The sequence below is a fragment of the Sinohyriopsis cumingii genome, chromosome 8 (genome assembly GCF_028554795.1).
Source record: "Sinohyriopsis cumingii isolate HCF-2022 chromosome 8, ASM2855479v2, whole genome shotgun sequence".
Classification (NCBI taxonomy): Eukaryota; Metazoa; Mollusca; class Bivalvia; order Unionida; family Unionidae; genus Sinohyriopsis; species Sinohyriopsis cumingii.
The window spans coordinates 74,489,230-74,508,726 of NC_142968.1; the positions used below are offsets into that span (position 1 = coordinate 74,489,230).

Sequence of the window (19,497 nt, forward strand, 5' to 3'; positions counted from 1 at the left end):
GTACCCTACACTGGCTATCCATTCGATCCAGAATCAAACAAAAAATTTGTTTTCTGTGCTACGTTTCCCTGACGGACTCCAGTCCAACATACCTATCCGACCTCACCCATGTGTACATACCAGCAAGATACTTATGCTTCTCTTCTGACAATCGTATACTCATTATTCCCACTATGAAAACAAAGTGATATGGACAACGTTCTTTTGCATACCAGGGCCCAGCAACGTGGAATGAATTGCCCACTGAACTTAGACAAAAAGACACCATGATCCCATTCAAAAGTGCTCTTAAAACTCACTTATTTCGACTGCAAGAACAAACTTAAAGACCTAATAATTTTTCCTTCTTAAATATATTCAGCATGTTTTTTGTTTTCTAATTTCATGGTGTTTGTTTTTTTTGTAATCATATCATTATATATGTTTTTTATGTTATAGGTGTTGTCTAATGTTATAAAGCGCTTAGAGCATCTTAGTATTGGCCGCAATATAAAGTCCTCATTATTATTATTTATTATTATAATGTTCCCATGATGTTCTGCTGAAGTAGTCATATCAAAGTTCCCATTTTGTGGTACTGAGTCGCTGAGGTCACAGTGTACGGCATCGCTCTCATCGCAAGGCACAGCATCACACTCCACTTGAGAATCTCCGAACTTGAATTATGTTTGTTAAAATGTTTTCATCTTTCTCGCTTGCTCGCTTGGTCTTTGTACTTACAACGAACTATCGGTCTTGGACGTTTTCCTTTTTATATGCTGACCAAACTCTACGTGTCCGTACGGTAAAATTAAGTGATTGGGAAGTCGCACTTGCTTCTGGTATACGATTTAATACACTTTTTCCAGAGGTCGACTGAAGATTTGGTCTGTGGGCAAACATACAATCTTGAGCGGTTCGCTCGTGGTCACTTTAAAGTTTCCATCCTGTACAGACTGCAAGGATTCTTTCAATACGCCAAAGTTCACCAGTCGACTTTTGCGATAATTGAGATTCAATCCTTTCACTTTACACTCCGTTTGCACTTTTCCTTGTGGGTCCCGGTATTCGTAGCAGTAATTTTAGGACAGCCACTAGCAAAACTTAGAATCTTGTCGTCGGAGTGCACGTCCGTCCCGAATCCTAAACAGTGTCCTTCAATGTCTGGATACCGGTGACCCAGCCGATCGATGTAGTTGCAACTGTCCGTGTCAAAATATAGGACGCGATCTCCCAACAGTTCTGTGTGTGTGTGTGTGTGTGTTTGTGATAAGGATTTTTAACGTAGCTTTAATAATGTTTCAGTCATATCGCTACGATGTCTGCAGTGTGGCAGTTTATAGTGATGTCTAGCACTGGGGAATCATGCCGCAGACACGTAGCATGATGTCCCACCCAGTCACATTATCCTGACACCAGTCCGACCAGTCCTAACACTAACCTGTTAATGCTGATCGCCAAGCGAGGTAGCTGTTAGTACCATGTTTGTAAGTCTTTGGTATGTCTCGAACCCACGACCTCCCGCTTCATAGGCGGACGCTCTAACCACTAGGCCACCGGAGTGGTCCCTAGCAGTTCCAAAGCTTCGTACAATTTTAAGTGACCATGAACTGTCATATATGCCGCAATGATAATGTTTCCAAATTCGTCAGCTTTTACAAAGTCCAGTTCTTCCTTGTAATTGACTAAAGTGAGGTCCCCACGCAGGAGGTCCACGAGTTTCATTTATTTGGTTTTGTTGTAAATCATCTGTAAGTAACTGGATGGTTCGGACAAATACTCCGTCTTTGGTAAACACGGTCGTTGTGCCATTTTACTCTACAAGCAAATTAACATCACTTTGGCAAACTATCGCCTTTCTTCAATTTTCTCCACATGGTCTAAAGTGATGCCTTCCTGCTTCATGTATTTCTCTTTGAATTTCTTCGGGAATGTGGCACCAGGAAGGATAACTGCTGGTTTCTTGTATCAGTTTTAAAAAGACATCAACGTAGTCTTCAAAAATGCCTTTCTGAGTTTGGTCGCCCTTGTGGTATATCTCTGTCTTGGGAAAGTGGTAACTGTCGTACACTTCTAACAATTGGCATCCCATTTCCTGAGCTTTGAACAGTTCCACTCTGACCAACGTTCCTGTCTAGGCGCGTTTTTCCTGGGTGTGCTGATAAGGCTGGTCTTGATTGCACGTTTCGGTACAAGTACGGCACAAAGGAAACGTCAGTTTTTCTTGGCATAGGTGAGAAAAAACAGGATGCAACAGGTCCATTCTAGGTAATACTTTGTACTCGATCAATCTTTCATATTCTCTAATGTTTTCAACGTCGATGTATTCGGTCAGCAATTGTGGGTGCCCTGTGATAAAGTGGCAATATTTCAAACGTAAGAATATAGCGGACATACGTCCAAGTATTTGATTTCTTCTCCTTCCTCCTCGTTGGCTTCGTACAGGAAACAGTTGACATTCATTCGTCTTTCGTACAAACTGTCCCGTGCGTTCAGATGGTCCACCAACTTTTAACTTTCCACGATATATATAAACTTGGGATCGGTTTTCAAGCGGTGACCGTACTCGTGTTCCCACATTTCCGCCACTTGGAATTATTGCTGTTCCAAAATCAAACGAGACTGACAATTGCCCGGTATAAGTCTTCCATGTTACATTGCAAAACTTATTTGTAGTGTCACGTTGAGAGTAGCAGATGGGACATCCGTGGAATGCGTGTGTGTGTGTGTGATTTGGATTTTTAAAGTAGCTTTAACACTTGTTCAACCATACCGCTACGATATCTGCACTGTGGCAGTGTATAGTGATGTCTAGTACTGGGGCATCATGCCGCAGCCACGTAGCATGATATCCCAAACAGTCACATTATCTTGACACCGAGCCGACCAGTCCTAACACTAACATCTCAGTGCTAAGCGCCAAGCGAGGCAACTGTTAGTACCATCTTTGGTATATCTCGGACGTGGATCAAAGCTACGATCTCTCGTATCCGAGGCGGACGCTGTAACCACTATCCTTGCTTGAAATAAGCACCCGTAAATTCGTACACGATCATGGCGTTTTCTAGATTCAAATCATCCAGCGAATCCCTTCCGATTGCCTTTCTCCTCTACCGTTTCATGCGTACAGGATCCATTTGTCTTCTTTATTGCACAAGCAATGAAGCCGTCATAAGGCTTTGACCGAGTATTGACGTTTGACAAAATTCGTCGTTTGAGGGCTTCTAACAGCTTTTGGACATGAATCGTTGACGGTAGACTAAGGGAGCACATTTTGGCAATGGCGATGGCTTCTTTCAAAGGGTAGGTCCCGCCGTGCTCCATGAATAATGCTCTAACTTTTCCACAGCAACGCCGTAAAATGTCCACGTCGGAACGACAATACTTTAACACGTATGCCTGAAAGTCAAAAGGGTCCGAGGCGTAACTGTTGTACCAAGTGCAAAAGGCTTCTCGTTGTTCGGTACGCATGTTATCGGGGTCGTAGTAGTGAGCATCAGGCAAATGGGGTAGAACGGCATGTTGATTGGCTCCCGGGATTGAAAAACTGCGGGAAATAGCCTTTTGTCATTTCTGTCATTCCAAGCGTTTTAGGAATTCAGCTGAAAGTCATGGCCAAGTAACTCACTGAATCTTTAAAATGCACTCGACCCACTTGAATGGAAAAGATCTTGACTCCATTCAAAGTCACTTTCGGACTTTCGGTACTTCGCTCCGTATAGTATCCCAAACGAAACTGTCCATCGTATCCCGAGAAATTGTAAACCATCACTCTGGCATGGCGATAACAATCTCCGTAACGTTCGATGTCCTCTGGGCTCCACGTCTCGTCTCACCCTGCGGGTCCGGCATTGTATAATTGGCACGACGTGCCTCACTACGTGTCGTAAGAGGCGACTAAGTAGAGGCAACCTGTTTGCCGAGGGTTGCGTCCCGTGTCGGGGGAGGAAGGGATTGTGAGACCTGGAAACAGGAGAAGAAAATACAGAGGGTAATGTACACATCTAACAGTCCCTATCCAGAAGCCAGAAAACTCGTACAGGTCAAACCAGCCCATCCTGGCCCATCCTTCTCCACTGTAGTGAAGAACAATCCGAAAACAACAAAGGACGCTCAAACACAAACATATACATCAGATTCAAAACCAAGTTCTAACCCACCCACCCCCATTACCAAGCGCAGACAAACACGGCATCTACTCAGAAAACCTTTATTAATACACCACCACCGAAATCACGAAAGAATAAAAAAGCTCATGGAAACAGACAAACAGTGGGGTCAGATGACCCCATCAAACTCAATAACAGGTTTGGAGACATTTTAGAACATGGATGCAGAAGACACTGCTCCATGCGCTCAAGGTTATCCAGACCTAAAAACGAAAAATTCACCCCCGTACTTCCTCCAGAGAAATAACCACACAAATCGCCTCAGCATAAGGTCTAACCTAGCACCACAATCTTCAATTTAAATTTATAATGAAGAAACACCATCATACAATGTAACTGTAGAATACTTAGAGCACATTACAATGATATTCTCCTCCTTTTAAATGAACATGATATTGCGGTACTATGCCTTCAGGAAACATTCCTGAAAGATACGGGTAACATTACACTTAAAAACCACTCCCTGTTTAACACCAACTCCCAAAATGTTAGCATGGCCTCAGGAGTAATTTCTCTTCCTGTGAACGATAGAGTCCCTCATAGTGTCATCCCTTTAAACACAAATCTGCAAGCCATTGTTGTAAGCGTCACTCTACATATTGTTCTATTTTCTTACCACCAAACACCAACGTGGTACCAAACGCTTTAGACAAACTTGTTCAACAACTTCCCGCATCATTTGATTTACTCCGGGATTTTAATGTCCATAACATTTTGTGGGAAACAAACCATACGAGTGACCGAGGCCACAAAGTAGAATACTTCATTTCTAGACACGATTTGTTTCTGTACGACAACAAATCACCGACATATTTGCATCCAGGAAAGGGTACATACACGAGTATCGATTTGACAATTTGTTCCCCATCGCTGCTTTTGGACTATGAACGGAAGGTCGCTGGTGACCTTCACAGCAGTGATCACTTTCCAATCTCTCCTAAGAACAACGACGCTACAATTGACGAAGCAATTGTACAATGGAATTTAAAGAAGGCCGACTGGGCCAAATTTGAAACACTTTGCACAGCTAGGCTTAACAGGAATACCGTGTTAAACGACTATAACCCTTTTCATTATTTAACATCTGATTTAACCGACATTGTAGAAGAATCCAAGCTGTGAAAGAACCCAAAACCGTGGTTTATAAAAGATTATAAAGAGGCCATTACACAACGCCAAGAAGCTCTGAAAAAATTTAATAATCGTCCAACGCCTGAAAATTTCACGAAGTACCGTGTTGTTCGGGTCTAAGCCCGTCGCACGATTAAAGAAAGTAAAAGAGCGTCATGGAAAAAATGTTTCAACATTAAATTCTCGTTTGGGTCAGAATCCGCAAAAAAGTGGAAAGGGAAAAGACAATTCCTTTCGACATCTCAAACTAAACATCAAGAATTTTAATTCCAAACTTGACATAGTTAATATAATTGCTGATAGTTTCTCAAAAAATCCTTATCGTCTAATTATTCAGAAGCCTTCAGAAGATTTAAAACTCAAAAAGAAAAGACACGGTTGAAATTCACATCGAATAACTCAGAAAGTTCTAATCAACCGTTTACACTGTTTGAGGTGATGCAATCTCTAAATAAGGAACACGATACATCCGCTTGGCCTGACAAAATACATTACCAGTTTTTGAAACACCTTCCAGAACATCCATGAACAGTTATTCTGGAAATCTTCAATGATTAATGGATTACCGGTAATGTACCAAACATTTGGAAAGAAGCAGCAATACCAGTTCGCAAACCAGGTAAATATAGCCCAGATCCTAACAGCTATCGACCTATTGCAAACAAGCTGTGTGTGCTAAACAATGGAACGAATGTTCAATTCTCGACTTGTATGGTACCTGGAAACTACCAATTTAATATCTCCTTTCCAAAGTAGCTTTCAATATGGCCGAAGTAACAATGATCATCTGGTTAGACTGGAAACACGTATTCCCGATGCATTTATCAAGAAGGAACATTTAGTAGCGGTTTTCTTTGATTTAGAAAAGGCCTATGACACGACATGGAACTACTGGATACTAAATGAACTTCACGATCTGGTTCTAAAAAGCAGTATGCCTCTTTCATATCAAACTTTCTTTCAGACAGATAATTCAAAGTACGAGTGGGCTCTATCCTATCAGCACGAGCAAGAGATGGGTGTGCACCAGGGCAGTATTTCATCTGTGACGCTTGTCAACATCAAAATTAATAGCATCACCAAGTGTTTGATTCCTGGTGTGGATTTCTCTCTATACGCTGATGAGTTTCTAATATGTTATTGAGCAAAGCACATACATGCAATCAAAAGACAACTACAATCAAATATAAACAAGATTCCAAATTGGGCCAGTACTAACGGTTTCAAATTCTCGAAATCAAAAACGGTATGTATGCATATCTGTCAGTTACGAAGACATCACGACGAACCTAAACTCACGCTTGACAGAACACCTATTCCAGTTGTTGAGGAAACACAGTTTTTAGGTATTATCTTCGACAGAAAACTGACTCTTATTCCACACGTAAAGAACTTAAAGTAGTAGCGCACACTGACTGGGGTACTGATTAAAACGTAATCCTCAATTTATATAGAACGTTTATTCTCTCCAAACTGGATTATGGTTGCGTTATTTATTGCTCAGCCAGAAAGTCATATTTGAAAATGCTTGATCCAATTCATCATCAAGGGATAAGACTCGCTCTGGAAGCATTTAATACATCCCCGTGTGAAACCCTTCTAGCTGAAGCGAACGAACTACCGTTAACATCGTAGAGAAATGCTTTCCGCACAGTATGCTCTCAAATTAAAATCAAACCCTCTGAACCCTGCTTCTTCGGCTGTTTTTCAACCCAAATACAAAACATTATTAGAAAATAAACCAAACGCCATTTATTTCTTTGGCATTAGTGTATCATCCAGCCTTGACAGTATACAAATTGATCTTTCTAAAATTCAGAAAACGTCAACTCCAGAAACTCCAGCCTAGCTGCTTAAACAACCAAAAGTACTTTTTACGCTACATGATGGGAAAAAATCTGAGACAAACCCGTCCATGTTCGACAACTCTTATCATGAACTCCTCACCGAATTTAAAAACTACACAAGACTTTATACCGACGAATCAAAGGACGAGGAAAAGGCTGCTGCAGCCTTCATTAGTGGAAGTAATACAACACACTTTCGCTTACCAAATGGCACATCATTTATTTCTAAGCCGAAATCAGAACAATATGCCTTGCTCTGCAATATATCGAAAACAAGCGTATTTTAAACAGCATCATTTTCTCCGACTCAATATCAGTACTTCAGTCACTATACAATAGAAAACTAGAGAACCCATTATTGAAAAACATTCTCGTCAAAAATACCGAGCTGAGTGTCTCCCACGATATAATATACTGTTGGTTACCAAGCCATATTGGTATTAAAGGTAACGAAAAAGCAGATCGCGCTGTTAAAATGGACCTTACTCAAGAACCATCTGATTTTAAAATACCGTACACTGATTTTAAACCTTGTATCAAAAGGTTATTACGTGAGAAGTGCCAAGCATCATGGAATGATGCAGTGAATAACAAACTTCATGCAATCAAGCCAACCCTAGGAGAATGGACTCCTTCCTACAGAATCATCCGTAGACAGGAGGTAGTCATTGAAAGAATTCGAATTGGACATACTTATATAATCCACTCATACCAAAAGGTGAAGACCCACCAGAGTGCGTTACTTGCAATGAACCATTCATTGTTAAGCACATTGTGATGGAGTGTTTCGACATACAACCTACGCGTGATTAGTACTAAAATGTGCATGACATGAAGGAACGTTTTGATACAATACACGTTAGTTGTATTCTAGAATTCTTAAAAGAAGTAAATATTTATTCTAAGCTACAACTTTTATGCCATCACGTTAAGAAGTTTTAAGTGATGTATAAACCGTAATTTACATACAACATCTTTTCATCTGTCATCATAAAGATACACCATTTACATTCCACGTTGTTCGGGAAGCTTTATTTATTACTTTGTTCATCTTGTCGTTTTACATTCAACTCTGGTTTTATATCGCTGGTCAATACGAAACCTTTTACCAATTTTAAATAACCCTACATATAACCTTTTGTTTGTCGCTAAATAGCCTCTTGGTGCTGATGCGCCGTAAAAATATAATCATTCAATCAATCAATCCACGTCTCGTCGATGGGGTCTTAGATCCACTGGGCGAAAATGGCTAGCGTGTTCGGTCCTCGAAACATTTTTTCACGCCCTCCAGGAATCTTACTGCAGTGAGGGCAATAACTGAAAATAGGTTCTTGTATGCACTTCTCGCACGCTCGATGAGACACTCAGAAATTAGGAATGCGAATGCCAATCTCTTGCATGCACTCGAAATAAAAAAAGATGAAATTGCCTTTCTTCTGGTCATCTTCTTCATGTTGGGGCTGGTATTCTTGAATGTAGCATATGTGTTCCAGTCCACGATTTGGCGACAAATGTGACATCATTTCTTTCCTGAATATAAGTGTGCCTTGCAACTGTTGGTACGTATGCCTTGTCTAGAATACAAGTAGGGCACAACAGTTGGCAAGCACTTTTATTCTGTGAACCATGCGTCTCTTGATGTTGTTTGTAACAGGTAGGACTGAAAAAAGTGCATTGACAAGTTGAGTAAAGCACTCGCTGTTGTCTTTCGTCAAGACGGGGTTTAGAGGACAAAGATCCTGATCATTTCGATCCACAATGCTTGTATTGCTCTCGATTGTTATAGCTATAGTCGCATTTCTCACAGTAATAACTATATCCCAGGAATGGGGCGATATTGGTGATAGCATCGAAATGTTCATCGTGATAATAGACGTGGATGTTTTTCCGCCTTTGAAAACTTTGCCTCGAAGCAATAGAGGTCCATGCACTTTTTGCGAGTGTACTTTCAAGGTGTAGCGTGGAGCCAGGACGCCTTGCAATTTTTCAATTCAGGAATCCCGCAATGTGTGTCTTTGGATAGACTCGCTTGCTGTAATTGGTGTTCTTCTTCTATTCGTGGTTTCGCTCGGTCCGATCGTTGAATAGTTTTCCAGACTCTTTTCCATCTAACGTGTCGATCTTGTCGGCATACATTCGTCCTACGAGGATGGCACGGGCTAAACACATCTTGTCTTGAGTGTTGTTAATTCGGACGAGGCTCTTTGTTTTTGGCGCTGCGAAGGTCGTCAAGCAAAAACATGTTTTTGCGTCTGGTCTCTTGGGGAAGAGAATCGTGGGTCATGAACAGTGTCGCTTTTCCATCAGCGATGTACAACTTGTCGTTTGATTGTTGCACGTGTTGAAACTTGTCGATCATTTTGGAAAGCTTCAGTTCTGATGGTCTGCTCAACTCGATCCAAACAGGGGACTTCAAACTGCCGTGATGAATAGAAAGTGTCAATCGATCGTCTTCTTTGGCTTGACGTTGCCGTTTTAGTGTGAATAACAGAGAATCCCACACCTCTGTGATAAAACCCTCTGCTTTCTCCAATGGTATTTCGGACTTGAAATCTTTGAACTTCGCCGTGTGAGTGTAAGCTGTGGTTCCAAATTTTCTAGAGGAGCGCTTTTCCGTCACTCGAATGTGGTAGTACTTTTGAAGGTTTACTAAGGGTGGTGGTGGTAGACTTTGGTTGCATGTAGAATCTTTGGGTCTGGATTCTGGCTCACCCATGTCATCTTCAAATTCGCTTGGCACGAAACTGAGCTAATATTTCAGCTACTGTGCGAGGTGTTAAGTCACGATTCTGCCTCTTACTTTCTTCTCTTTTTCCACGACATGATGCGATCGTTTCATCTTGACTGCAAACTATCAAATGACTGCAATTTAAACGCCATGGGTCCCTTTATATACATGTCAGACCAGTGTATATATATTTAACCTTGACTTTGTCAAAGGATTCAGATTTATTTTTGTTCAGGTTTAGATTTCTTTTTATTCAGCTTATAATATTTATCCTTGAACGGATTCATATATATTTTTATTCTGATTAAGTTATTCTGATTATAATATTTATTCTGATTCAGTTTGTGTTAATTTTTTATTCTTCTCGTGTGTGGATGGTATATTTGGTGTTTCTTCAGAAAGTACAAGAAAGAATAAGAAGTTGGTGGAGAAAAAGAAGAAATTAAAAGAACAAAAAGAAGAAAACAATGGTTTTTTCCAGGGCCATTCATATGCCTCCAAAATATATTTATTCGCTTTGTCTACAAATCCTATTTTAGTCGATTTTAATGATTACGTGTTGTATATGTTTTGTATGTCTATGTCTATATCTATATCCTGTCACACCCGCCCCCGCCAAGCGTTGTTTTATTGGTATAGTTTATGAACTAGCTGAACTTAACCGGCATCCGCTAATCGCTACCCGCTGAACTATTTGAACTTATCCGCTACCAGCTACCCATTGCACTAGCTGAACTTACCCGCTACCCTATACAACAACCCAACTTTCCCTTGTTGCTATACAGGCCCAATATTCCCCATGTTCAATTCCATTCGTCGCTACACTTGCCCAGTATGTGCTAAAAAGTATTGTCGCTAAACTTGCCCAAGGGGGTTTGTAACGCACTTTCCCATTATCGCTAAACTGCCCCCATTAAGTACTTTCGTAGCATCGTCTAGACAGCCATCTTAAACCCTTGGGATCGCCGTTATAAATAAGAACCTGTTCAATAATTGAACATTATGAAAAAAGAAGCAAATTAAAATACACACAAGGCTTTTATGACCATCGGATGTGACCCAACTCGATATGCACCTGGTTAGTCTCGGAAATTGTTTCATCAAATCTATGATGATGGGTGAGACCGAGGCGCAACTCCTCTTTCTGGTAAGTTACATCGATAGCGGGAACCCAATCTGCAACGAAGCAACTACAGCCTACGGGCACTGTATCGAATATCTTGGTCCCAATGGCCGCCGTTTTGCATTGTCGACTGCGAGGAGAGTGTATCATGCTCACTTTAGGAAAATATGGCTTTAGGTAATCGCGTTAAATCCATCTATTACCCAGAGGTAAAAGACAACAATCAATATAGCAGAGAGTAAGACAGATTTCAGAATTGAAGATCAAGTCGACATAATAATCAGCACGACATAACTACAATTCGATTTTCCTATCATCATCATAAACACCATCGCTTTAACCATCCTTATTATAATGATGTTGATGAAGCAAAGTATCAGTAATGTCAGGGACCTACCATTTACTGTCCCAAGGGCTTCATGTTTTGTGGAAAATGTGACCCTCAAATGGCTTGAGAAAATTAAATACAAACAATATAAATATAATGAAACTAAAATAGAAACAATATAAATATAATGATATTCTTTTCAACTAAACTGTTTTGTTGGTGATTTAGAAATGGTTATTGTAAGATTTGTCAATTCGTTTGTAAGTCATCTGGCGATTTGAAGTTTGTGGCTGGTTGCAGGGGGCTAAAGATTGAGGCAGGTGTTTGAGGAGATTCATTGCCATTTCTATATAAAAACTAGCATCGGACAATACATCTCAGAGTTGAATTGTCATGTAGCCACGCTATTTCAATTCCAGTTTCATAATCGTCGGCAAATTTATTTAGTACCCGTTTGTATAATGTCTGCTAAAAATTGTTTTAATCCCCATTTGCATGCTGTCTTCTGCAGATGGCAACATCGTGCAAATCGTCCACTGATTTGACATCTGCGCGCGTAGATAAGATCTTCCGTTTACAAACATATTTTATGATCTCTTAATCAGAAATATACTCAATATTATAAACGAAACACCGTCCAAGTGTCTGTATTTTTATGGTCATGCTCATATGGCATCTACATTTTTAAAGTCGGATTTGTAAGCAGCGCTCGATTATTTACAAGCAGTAAAATTTAAATATAAGTTACTGTCAGGCTTGCAACCTTTAACTTTTAATTATAAATCTGATTGATTGATTTTTAATGCGAATTTTCTGTAAATTATATATTCTTTGCAATTTCTACTAAGGAAACTGACGGACCATAGTTTTATAAATTATTAGTAATTACTGCCTGTGGAATAATGTCACCGTTAAAATAGAGAATAGTCTACTTCGTTCAATATCTTATTATTGGGTAAATGTAGAATCGACCTGACTTACATATTTTATTTCTCGTTTGACATAAATTTCACTCGAAAAACAATATGCGCGAGACATATACGAATTGCTTTGTTTTCTATTCTTCTAGTTCAATTGTACCTAATTATTTGATGTTTTAATCTATCCATTTTACCACGGAATGGAAGAAACTATGCCAATTTTAGAGTTCAATTCAGTTTTGAGTGTCTCTATGTTTTGATGTGTTATAGTATGAATTGAATAAAACCTTTAACTTGATAAAAACACTTCTGAATGCATATAAACTTTCGTTCTAAATAATATAAGTCCTTTCTTATTCGTATCATTCAATATGTCAATACTATCTTGTGTCACACTGGTTTTATTAATGAGTTCCCGATCAACGATTACCTTTGCGTATGTATTATGTTTCATTTAACATAGCATGTAACTTGTTCTAAAATTTAAAACGTGACATCCTGTATCGTTTTGATCATGTCATTATTATCCCTTAACGATAAACTATAAGTTTATCTGATAGTTTACACCATGTGGTCTTGCACACGTTTTTGTTTTCTCGTCGTGAATATTCGTTTAGTATTGAAAGCAACTATCTTATTTTCCCCATTACATAACACTGATGAGAAAAGTTTTGTATTTTCATGAATGTGTCGAATTCCACGAATCAAATTAATTTTTGTAGCTGTTGCACCCGAGAGTACTGTTATGTATATTTAATTTTCATTGTTTGTTAGTGGGTTTTCTTTAGTTTTTTTTTATTACATTATATGCTTTTGGGAATGTAAAATTTGATCTAATAGCTGCCCTTGTCAAATGATCAGTTACAAATTTCGTAAACAACATAAGATTACAATAAGGACTATTCTCTTAAACTGGGCCATGGATATTTGTACTTCTCATATAGCCAGATCCTGGACTATGTAATGAAAGTCACATGTTCTACTGTAATAGATCTTGTAATTCTTTTAGAACAACGAATATTTTTCCCTATTCCGGATTTTCCTTTTTACGTCTTAGTTTGTTATATAAATCTTGTTGTCGGGAAACTTAATTATTCTGCAATAACATCTGAAGCAGAAATCAGACTGAGAGTTGTGTACTGTATTTAGTTTGAGCTGCAATTTATTTAATTAAATTATTTCTTAACTGGAAATATAAGGTGTTCATCGATATAAAATTCTAGGAAATTGTGACTTTGATTTATAGTGAAATTATTATATTGATGTAATCTTGGATATTATAACTGTGATTCAACGATCGAATGTTAGTACATCATTACTAATCGGGTCATCACAGGCACATCAACACTTTCAGCGTGGGATTTATTTTTGAATACCAGTAAAATGTATTCTGAACATTATTATATTGGACTTTTGTTTGTAATGCTAGGATTATTTGGTATTTAACTTCAAATACCGTAAAATCTGTCCATTTTGTTTTCACCTGTTATTCTAGGGAGGTAAATTATATGTTGAATTTTACAAAATATGCTCTTCAACAAATATTGGTCTTTTCCAGTTCACTAAGTAGCCATTTTTATCTAAACAGTTGTGAGTTTTACGGCACTGATTAGGTATATAACATGGAATCATTTTCTTGAATTGTGGTGTACAATTGTAACATCAACCTCTAGAATACTCCACAATATGTAGTCTTTAAGAATCCATGCCATCTATATTTAAAGTGAATATAAGTCAAAAATAAAAAGTATCAATAATAAATAGCTCCAAATTGTTGATTTTACTTTTGTTTTGTTATGTATATAAAAGATTTGCGTCGTGACGTATTTGTAACATTAATTTTTCTATTTTGTATTAGACAAAAATAGTAGTAGTAGTTGTAATATGTATTTATGCTGATATACACTTCATTGATGTGGTGTTAGTGGTGGTGTTGATAATAGTAGCACCAGAAGCACGGTAACAGCTACACTGATATATGTAATAACTGTAGCGGATTAGACGGAAATATCACAGCTATTTCTCTCTGTTCACTTTCTTTCTTGTGGCAGAGGTATGGTACTGATATGTACGACACTAGCATGAATAGATATTAAAGTAGTGGTATTTGTAGCAGTAATTTGTACACGTATTAGAGGTAGTGGTCATTATAGTAGCAGCAATGATAGTAGTGGTAGTAGTAGCAGTTGCACTATAGTGGCAGTAGTTGTAGATGTAACTCTAGAAACATATATTAATAGTAATTTTGGTAACAATAATCAACTATAGCAGCATACTTAATGATATTGCTGTGGTAATTGTGGTGGTGGTGGTGTGTGTATATGAAACCTCCGTGTATTGAACAAGTGGTCGAGGAACCCAGAAATACAAATATAGGACTATTTTATTTTTGACATTACAGCTCCAGCTGATGTTGTCAGTGTTTGGTCATCGCCACAAACAGCTATGCAAGACCGAGAACTTAATTTGCATTGTGACGTAACTGGTTATCCAGTACCAGTAATATACTGGACCTTTAGCAAGGTGAGTTTCGTCCTTGATATAGATTATTTTAGCAAATATGTTGACTCTTTAACTCAAAACGTTGCGTATTATGTCATAAGGATTTGTTGCAAGGTTCAAATGGTTACAACACATACATAGGACATTTTCTATATAGGAAATTAAAATCAATGATTCATCCATTAATCAGAGCATAGCAACTTTATATTCGATATAAATATTCGAAGTATTGTAAAGTAGAAAAAAGTCTATATAAAAATTTGCTAAAATCGTTCAAAAGTATAAATAAATATAATGAATATTTTGCAAGACAGTGGATGTCCATTTACTTTCCTCTCTAAAATGAAAATAAATTTTCTAGTCCCTAAGAAAAATACGAACCATGAGCGCCAGAAATCTTCATAACAGGGCAGCAGCCTTCTCTGCTGCTATGGCAAATAATTCTACGTCGTTGTACAGAAGACAAAACATATTAATATAAACATAACCACTTAAAAATAATATGATAGAGCGGCTTTTATTTAACTTCGCGAATCTTAACTCAAAAGGTTAACCCTAGAAACGTACTTACGTTGGCTGTCGAAGAGTTTTCAGGATTACTCTTCACGTTACTTTATATCTGCGGCAAACATTATTAACGTGCTGAGCCCAAACGTTAAATTGATTTTAGCGCATGACTTATTGAATCATAAATTGCACATTCCATTATCCGTATTGATCAATATTTTTTTTTTGTGTGCTGAAAAAAAACACTTTTTTCCATCGAGGTTTGAGAAGGGTTAATCCGAATGCTCCATCCTGGCACATAGTACAAGTCAATTGCAGGTAAAGAAACAATATGCCGAACTTGCCTGGGCACAGTAATCAGAAAAAAGGAGAGATGCAAGCCTAGCAAATGAAATATGGTCGCCATTGCTAGATTAGTGGCATAATGCCTTTCTCTGTTTCTGCATAGGTGGAACAGATATAGAAATCTATCATGTGTCTTATTTGCTTGAACCAGCCATGATATTTATTAGGTGCCTCATTAAGGATATTTTGCTTGAGCCTTCCTGTGAAAATATTGGCACAACCAGGTGAAATTGTTGTAACCATTGCCTTTCCATTGATTTGTAGGAAATCAAGTAGTTCATTTGAAACTTGTTAATCTTAAGACCATTTCTTACAAGTTTGACAAAATATCACGCTGGATGTGAAGAATCAGATCGACGATCGCATTCTTCCTTGCATGCTGTGATATCTTGTTGAGATTGTAAGCAGAAGCTTGGATCTTCAAAGGCAGCTTTTCCACGAAAAGGCTGAAGTAGAAAACCAACTAGTTCAGATTTTGTTTTTTTTCCCCGTGGGATGGATGTTTTCAGAAATGACTGACCTCCAAGGGTTCCGTTCCTTGTGTAGTTTAGAGAGAAAACTGGTTTGGGATCAAATGATAGGAGGTAGGTCGGTGTTTAATGTTGGACACTATTTCAACATGTTCAGCTGTTGGGTCTTGGCCGAGCTTCTTATAAAATGTTCAGTCTACACGCGTCATTTTCGCCTCAGCACTGTAGTCATATGTATTGATTACATCAAGGCAGGATCTCTTGTATTCTGGCTTCATGACACTCTCTTCATTTTCGTACAGCTTCCTCTGCAACTGTCTTTTCTCTCGGGTTAAAGTGCCCTTTATAGTGTGGCTCTGTGCAACGTAATCTCATTTTCCACCACAGACACGAATGCATTTAGAGTTGAAACTTTTCTAGCGCTTGGAACATTCTCGCTATTTAGATATAATCTGTACGGGTCTTAGTTACCAACAAAGGGTTATCCAGGATCTTTATTTCACGTTTCCCTGCATCTAATTCTTAGTGTAAGACTCCTGAAGTTTTCTTTCAGTTCCAATACATTTTGGGACAGGAACAAAACATATGACCTTTGTACAAGAACCTTATGTTTGAGTCAGAAAACGATACAGATGATATGTATATGACAGTATCGGCATTCCGGATGGCCGAAATGGCCTACTTTGCGATTGATGGTGTTACGCACTTCTTCATTTGTGATGTGGTCCATGTAAGAGATGCCAAGGATGGTTCTGTAGCATCTCATTTCAAGTGACTGGATTCTTCATTGTAATTCTGCTGTCAGGGTTGGGGTCTCACATGATGGCCGAAATGGTTTCCCGCAAACTTTCTGTTATGTTTCTTTTTGGCTTTGTCCTTAACAAGACCACGTTTACGATCTTTCTGCATTACGTCTTCTCTACAACATTTGCCGTGTTACTACTCGGAACGGTGCCATTGTGTTAGAAATGCGTTTAGGAAAGGTATTTGGTTCACATTGCCTTTGGTGTGGATCAATTTGAAATATGATCCCTCCCTCCAATTATATGTTTTAATGTAGAAATTCTTGGTGAAAATAAAAACAAATGTAATTAGAACTGCATTAGGACGTATTCTTCAACCCTTCACATATAACACTTTGAGTTAAACCTCTTAGTAAGTACAGTGACGTGTCACATGCTACGTGGAGGACCCTTGAGGTTGATTGCTGTATACCCATATTATATTTATTGCACAGTGTTGTTGTATCGGTCATGTGCTCATTTCTCTGTTATTTGTTCATATCTACGTCTTATCTAAGGTGTATGTATGTGAGTACTCTTGCCATGCAAATGAGCTAGCTTTATTCTCCCAAAGTTCTGAAAAAAATATAGGTTGCTGCATTTGGGAAAATATGAATGAATTTTCAGAGCAATACTGAGGGGTCTAATGTGTGTACTATTACTTAAAAATCGAGTTTGTAATTCCATATAATCTTAGTAATATTTCTATTGTATACTCAGTTTGCTTTTCTACCCTAGGCTGAACAAAAAAAAGAACAACATAAAACATTGAATTCATGCAAGAGTCCAAAATAAATAAGCAGCTATAGGTTCAACAGCAGATCGCAACAATATTCATGACGCAGCCTATGAATCTTTGAAGTCAGTCAATCTTTTCATAAATAAATCTCGCTTCGGTCTACTTAAAATTGAAATTTAGAGTCATCGAGGCAACTATTCCAGTTGGTCTTGAATAGTAAGACTTTTATTTTTCTATCTATGCAACTAAATCCCGATTTTCTAGTTGTGACGGATTGCATTTATTAGCTGCATTAATGTTTTACGATGTACACCTAACTGGTATCGTTTCAGTTGCACAATTGTTTATATTGTTGTCATTATTTGTTTAGAATCATATGGGAAACTATGAATTATTTTAATTACAATTCTCCGGAAAACAGAAAATTAGATACTGTTCGCTCGGGGATAATACATTCATTTTGTTTTGAGTTCAGTAAGGAGAACGTGATTTTTGTTGGAAATGTGGTCGAAATTAGCACCAAGTACAATTTCGCGCTGCGGATAAATTTTTGGAACCCATGTAATTTTGATTAGCAGAATAACTAAGAAATAACACTTGAGGGGAATACAAGATGCCAAATTGTATATATATATATATATATATATATATATATATATATATATATATATATATATATATATATATATATATATATATATTGCCTTTGTTATTACCAGATAGAGACGACATTTGCATGTTCTTTTTAGTAGGGACCACAGCTATGTACATGACCTGTATGACTTCTAACCCAAACATAAATTAACGAATTGTCTCAAAATAATCAAAAAGGGAAAATTGCAAAGGAGCTGCGATGTGAAAGCCCATTTCGCCAGCAGAAATAAGTCTACTTTGTAGCCATGGCTTATTGGCCCTGAGTATCTTGCTTTTCTATCAAAACCCGCCTTCTTCTGTTCTTGTTTTTGGTTTTCAAATTGACTGCTTTTTACCGACTTGTAAAATGGCACGTCTTTGAGGGAGATGGGAAAACGCTTTGCCTTAATATGCTTGTCTGTGCTATTTGTATTGACCCTAAATAACTGATTCAATTATCAAAACTTAGATTCAATACTGCGTGTCTCGCATATCTGGTGGATATTGAGGATATCGCGGTCATTCGTTTGCTTGGTTGAAAGTTTCTTTGGTGTCTCAATAAATTCGTTTCCATCCCCACCTTTATCAGGTCTATCTTCCAAAGGACAAATCTAATAAATCAAAAGCTAATACACCTGCTACGTACACTGTTTGTTTACAATCAAAATAAGTTCTGAACACCGGATACTAATTTTAGACACGTGTTTTGCAATGTAAATCCCTGTAGTATAGAAACATACTGCACGATTCTGACAATGAAAAGTCAACGACGAAGACTATGAGCATAATCATATTAAGACAGGTCGTCTTCCTTACTCGAAAGCGATTTCAGTTAGCCATCAAAATGATTTCAAAATAATTAGTATCCTCGGAATCAATTCAAAAGGGTTTGCTTATGTTCAGACTAGCAATACTAACTATAACATATTATAGATCTCAAGTTTTAATACATATAACTTTGTTTCTCTACCAGCCTTATGCAAAGAAGTTGGTTATTTTATCTTCCTTTCGATCATCTTCAGAAGTGGAAAAGTACGTAAGGTAGTGTTTGAGGAATATTTGGTTGCTGATATTGATGCATACAATTTAAAAAATTTAAAGTGCATATCTATGTATGCCTAGTAAATGATTTTTTGCGGGGTATTGTTCGTTATAAATCCGAAAAAAATCACAAATATGTACAGAAGGCTAAAGGATGGGAAACACATTTTTAAATATTAACAACTCCTATCCATTATACAAAATATTAACGATTGGATTTTCGGGAAGAACTTTGCGAAAGTAGCTCCGTGAC

The 19,497-nt window shown here is 37.9% G+C and overlaps 1 protein-coding gene across 1 annotated transcript in view; it reads left to right on the plus strand.

Annotated features, from left to right (window-relative positions):
• LOC149793821 (uncharacterized) overlaps window positions 1-19,497 on the plus strand; it is a 98,544-nt gene that overhangs the window by 77,795 nt on the left and 1,252 nt on the right. The window contains exon 11 of the mRNA XM_089966470.1: window positions 14,627-14,748. Within this exon, the coding sequence (XP_089822596.1) occupies window positions 14,627-14,748 (122 nt within the window). The remainder of the gene's footprint in view (window positions 1-14,626; window positions 14,749-19,497) is intronic.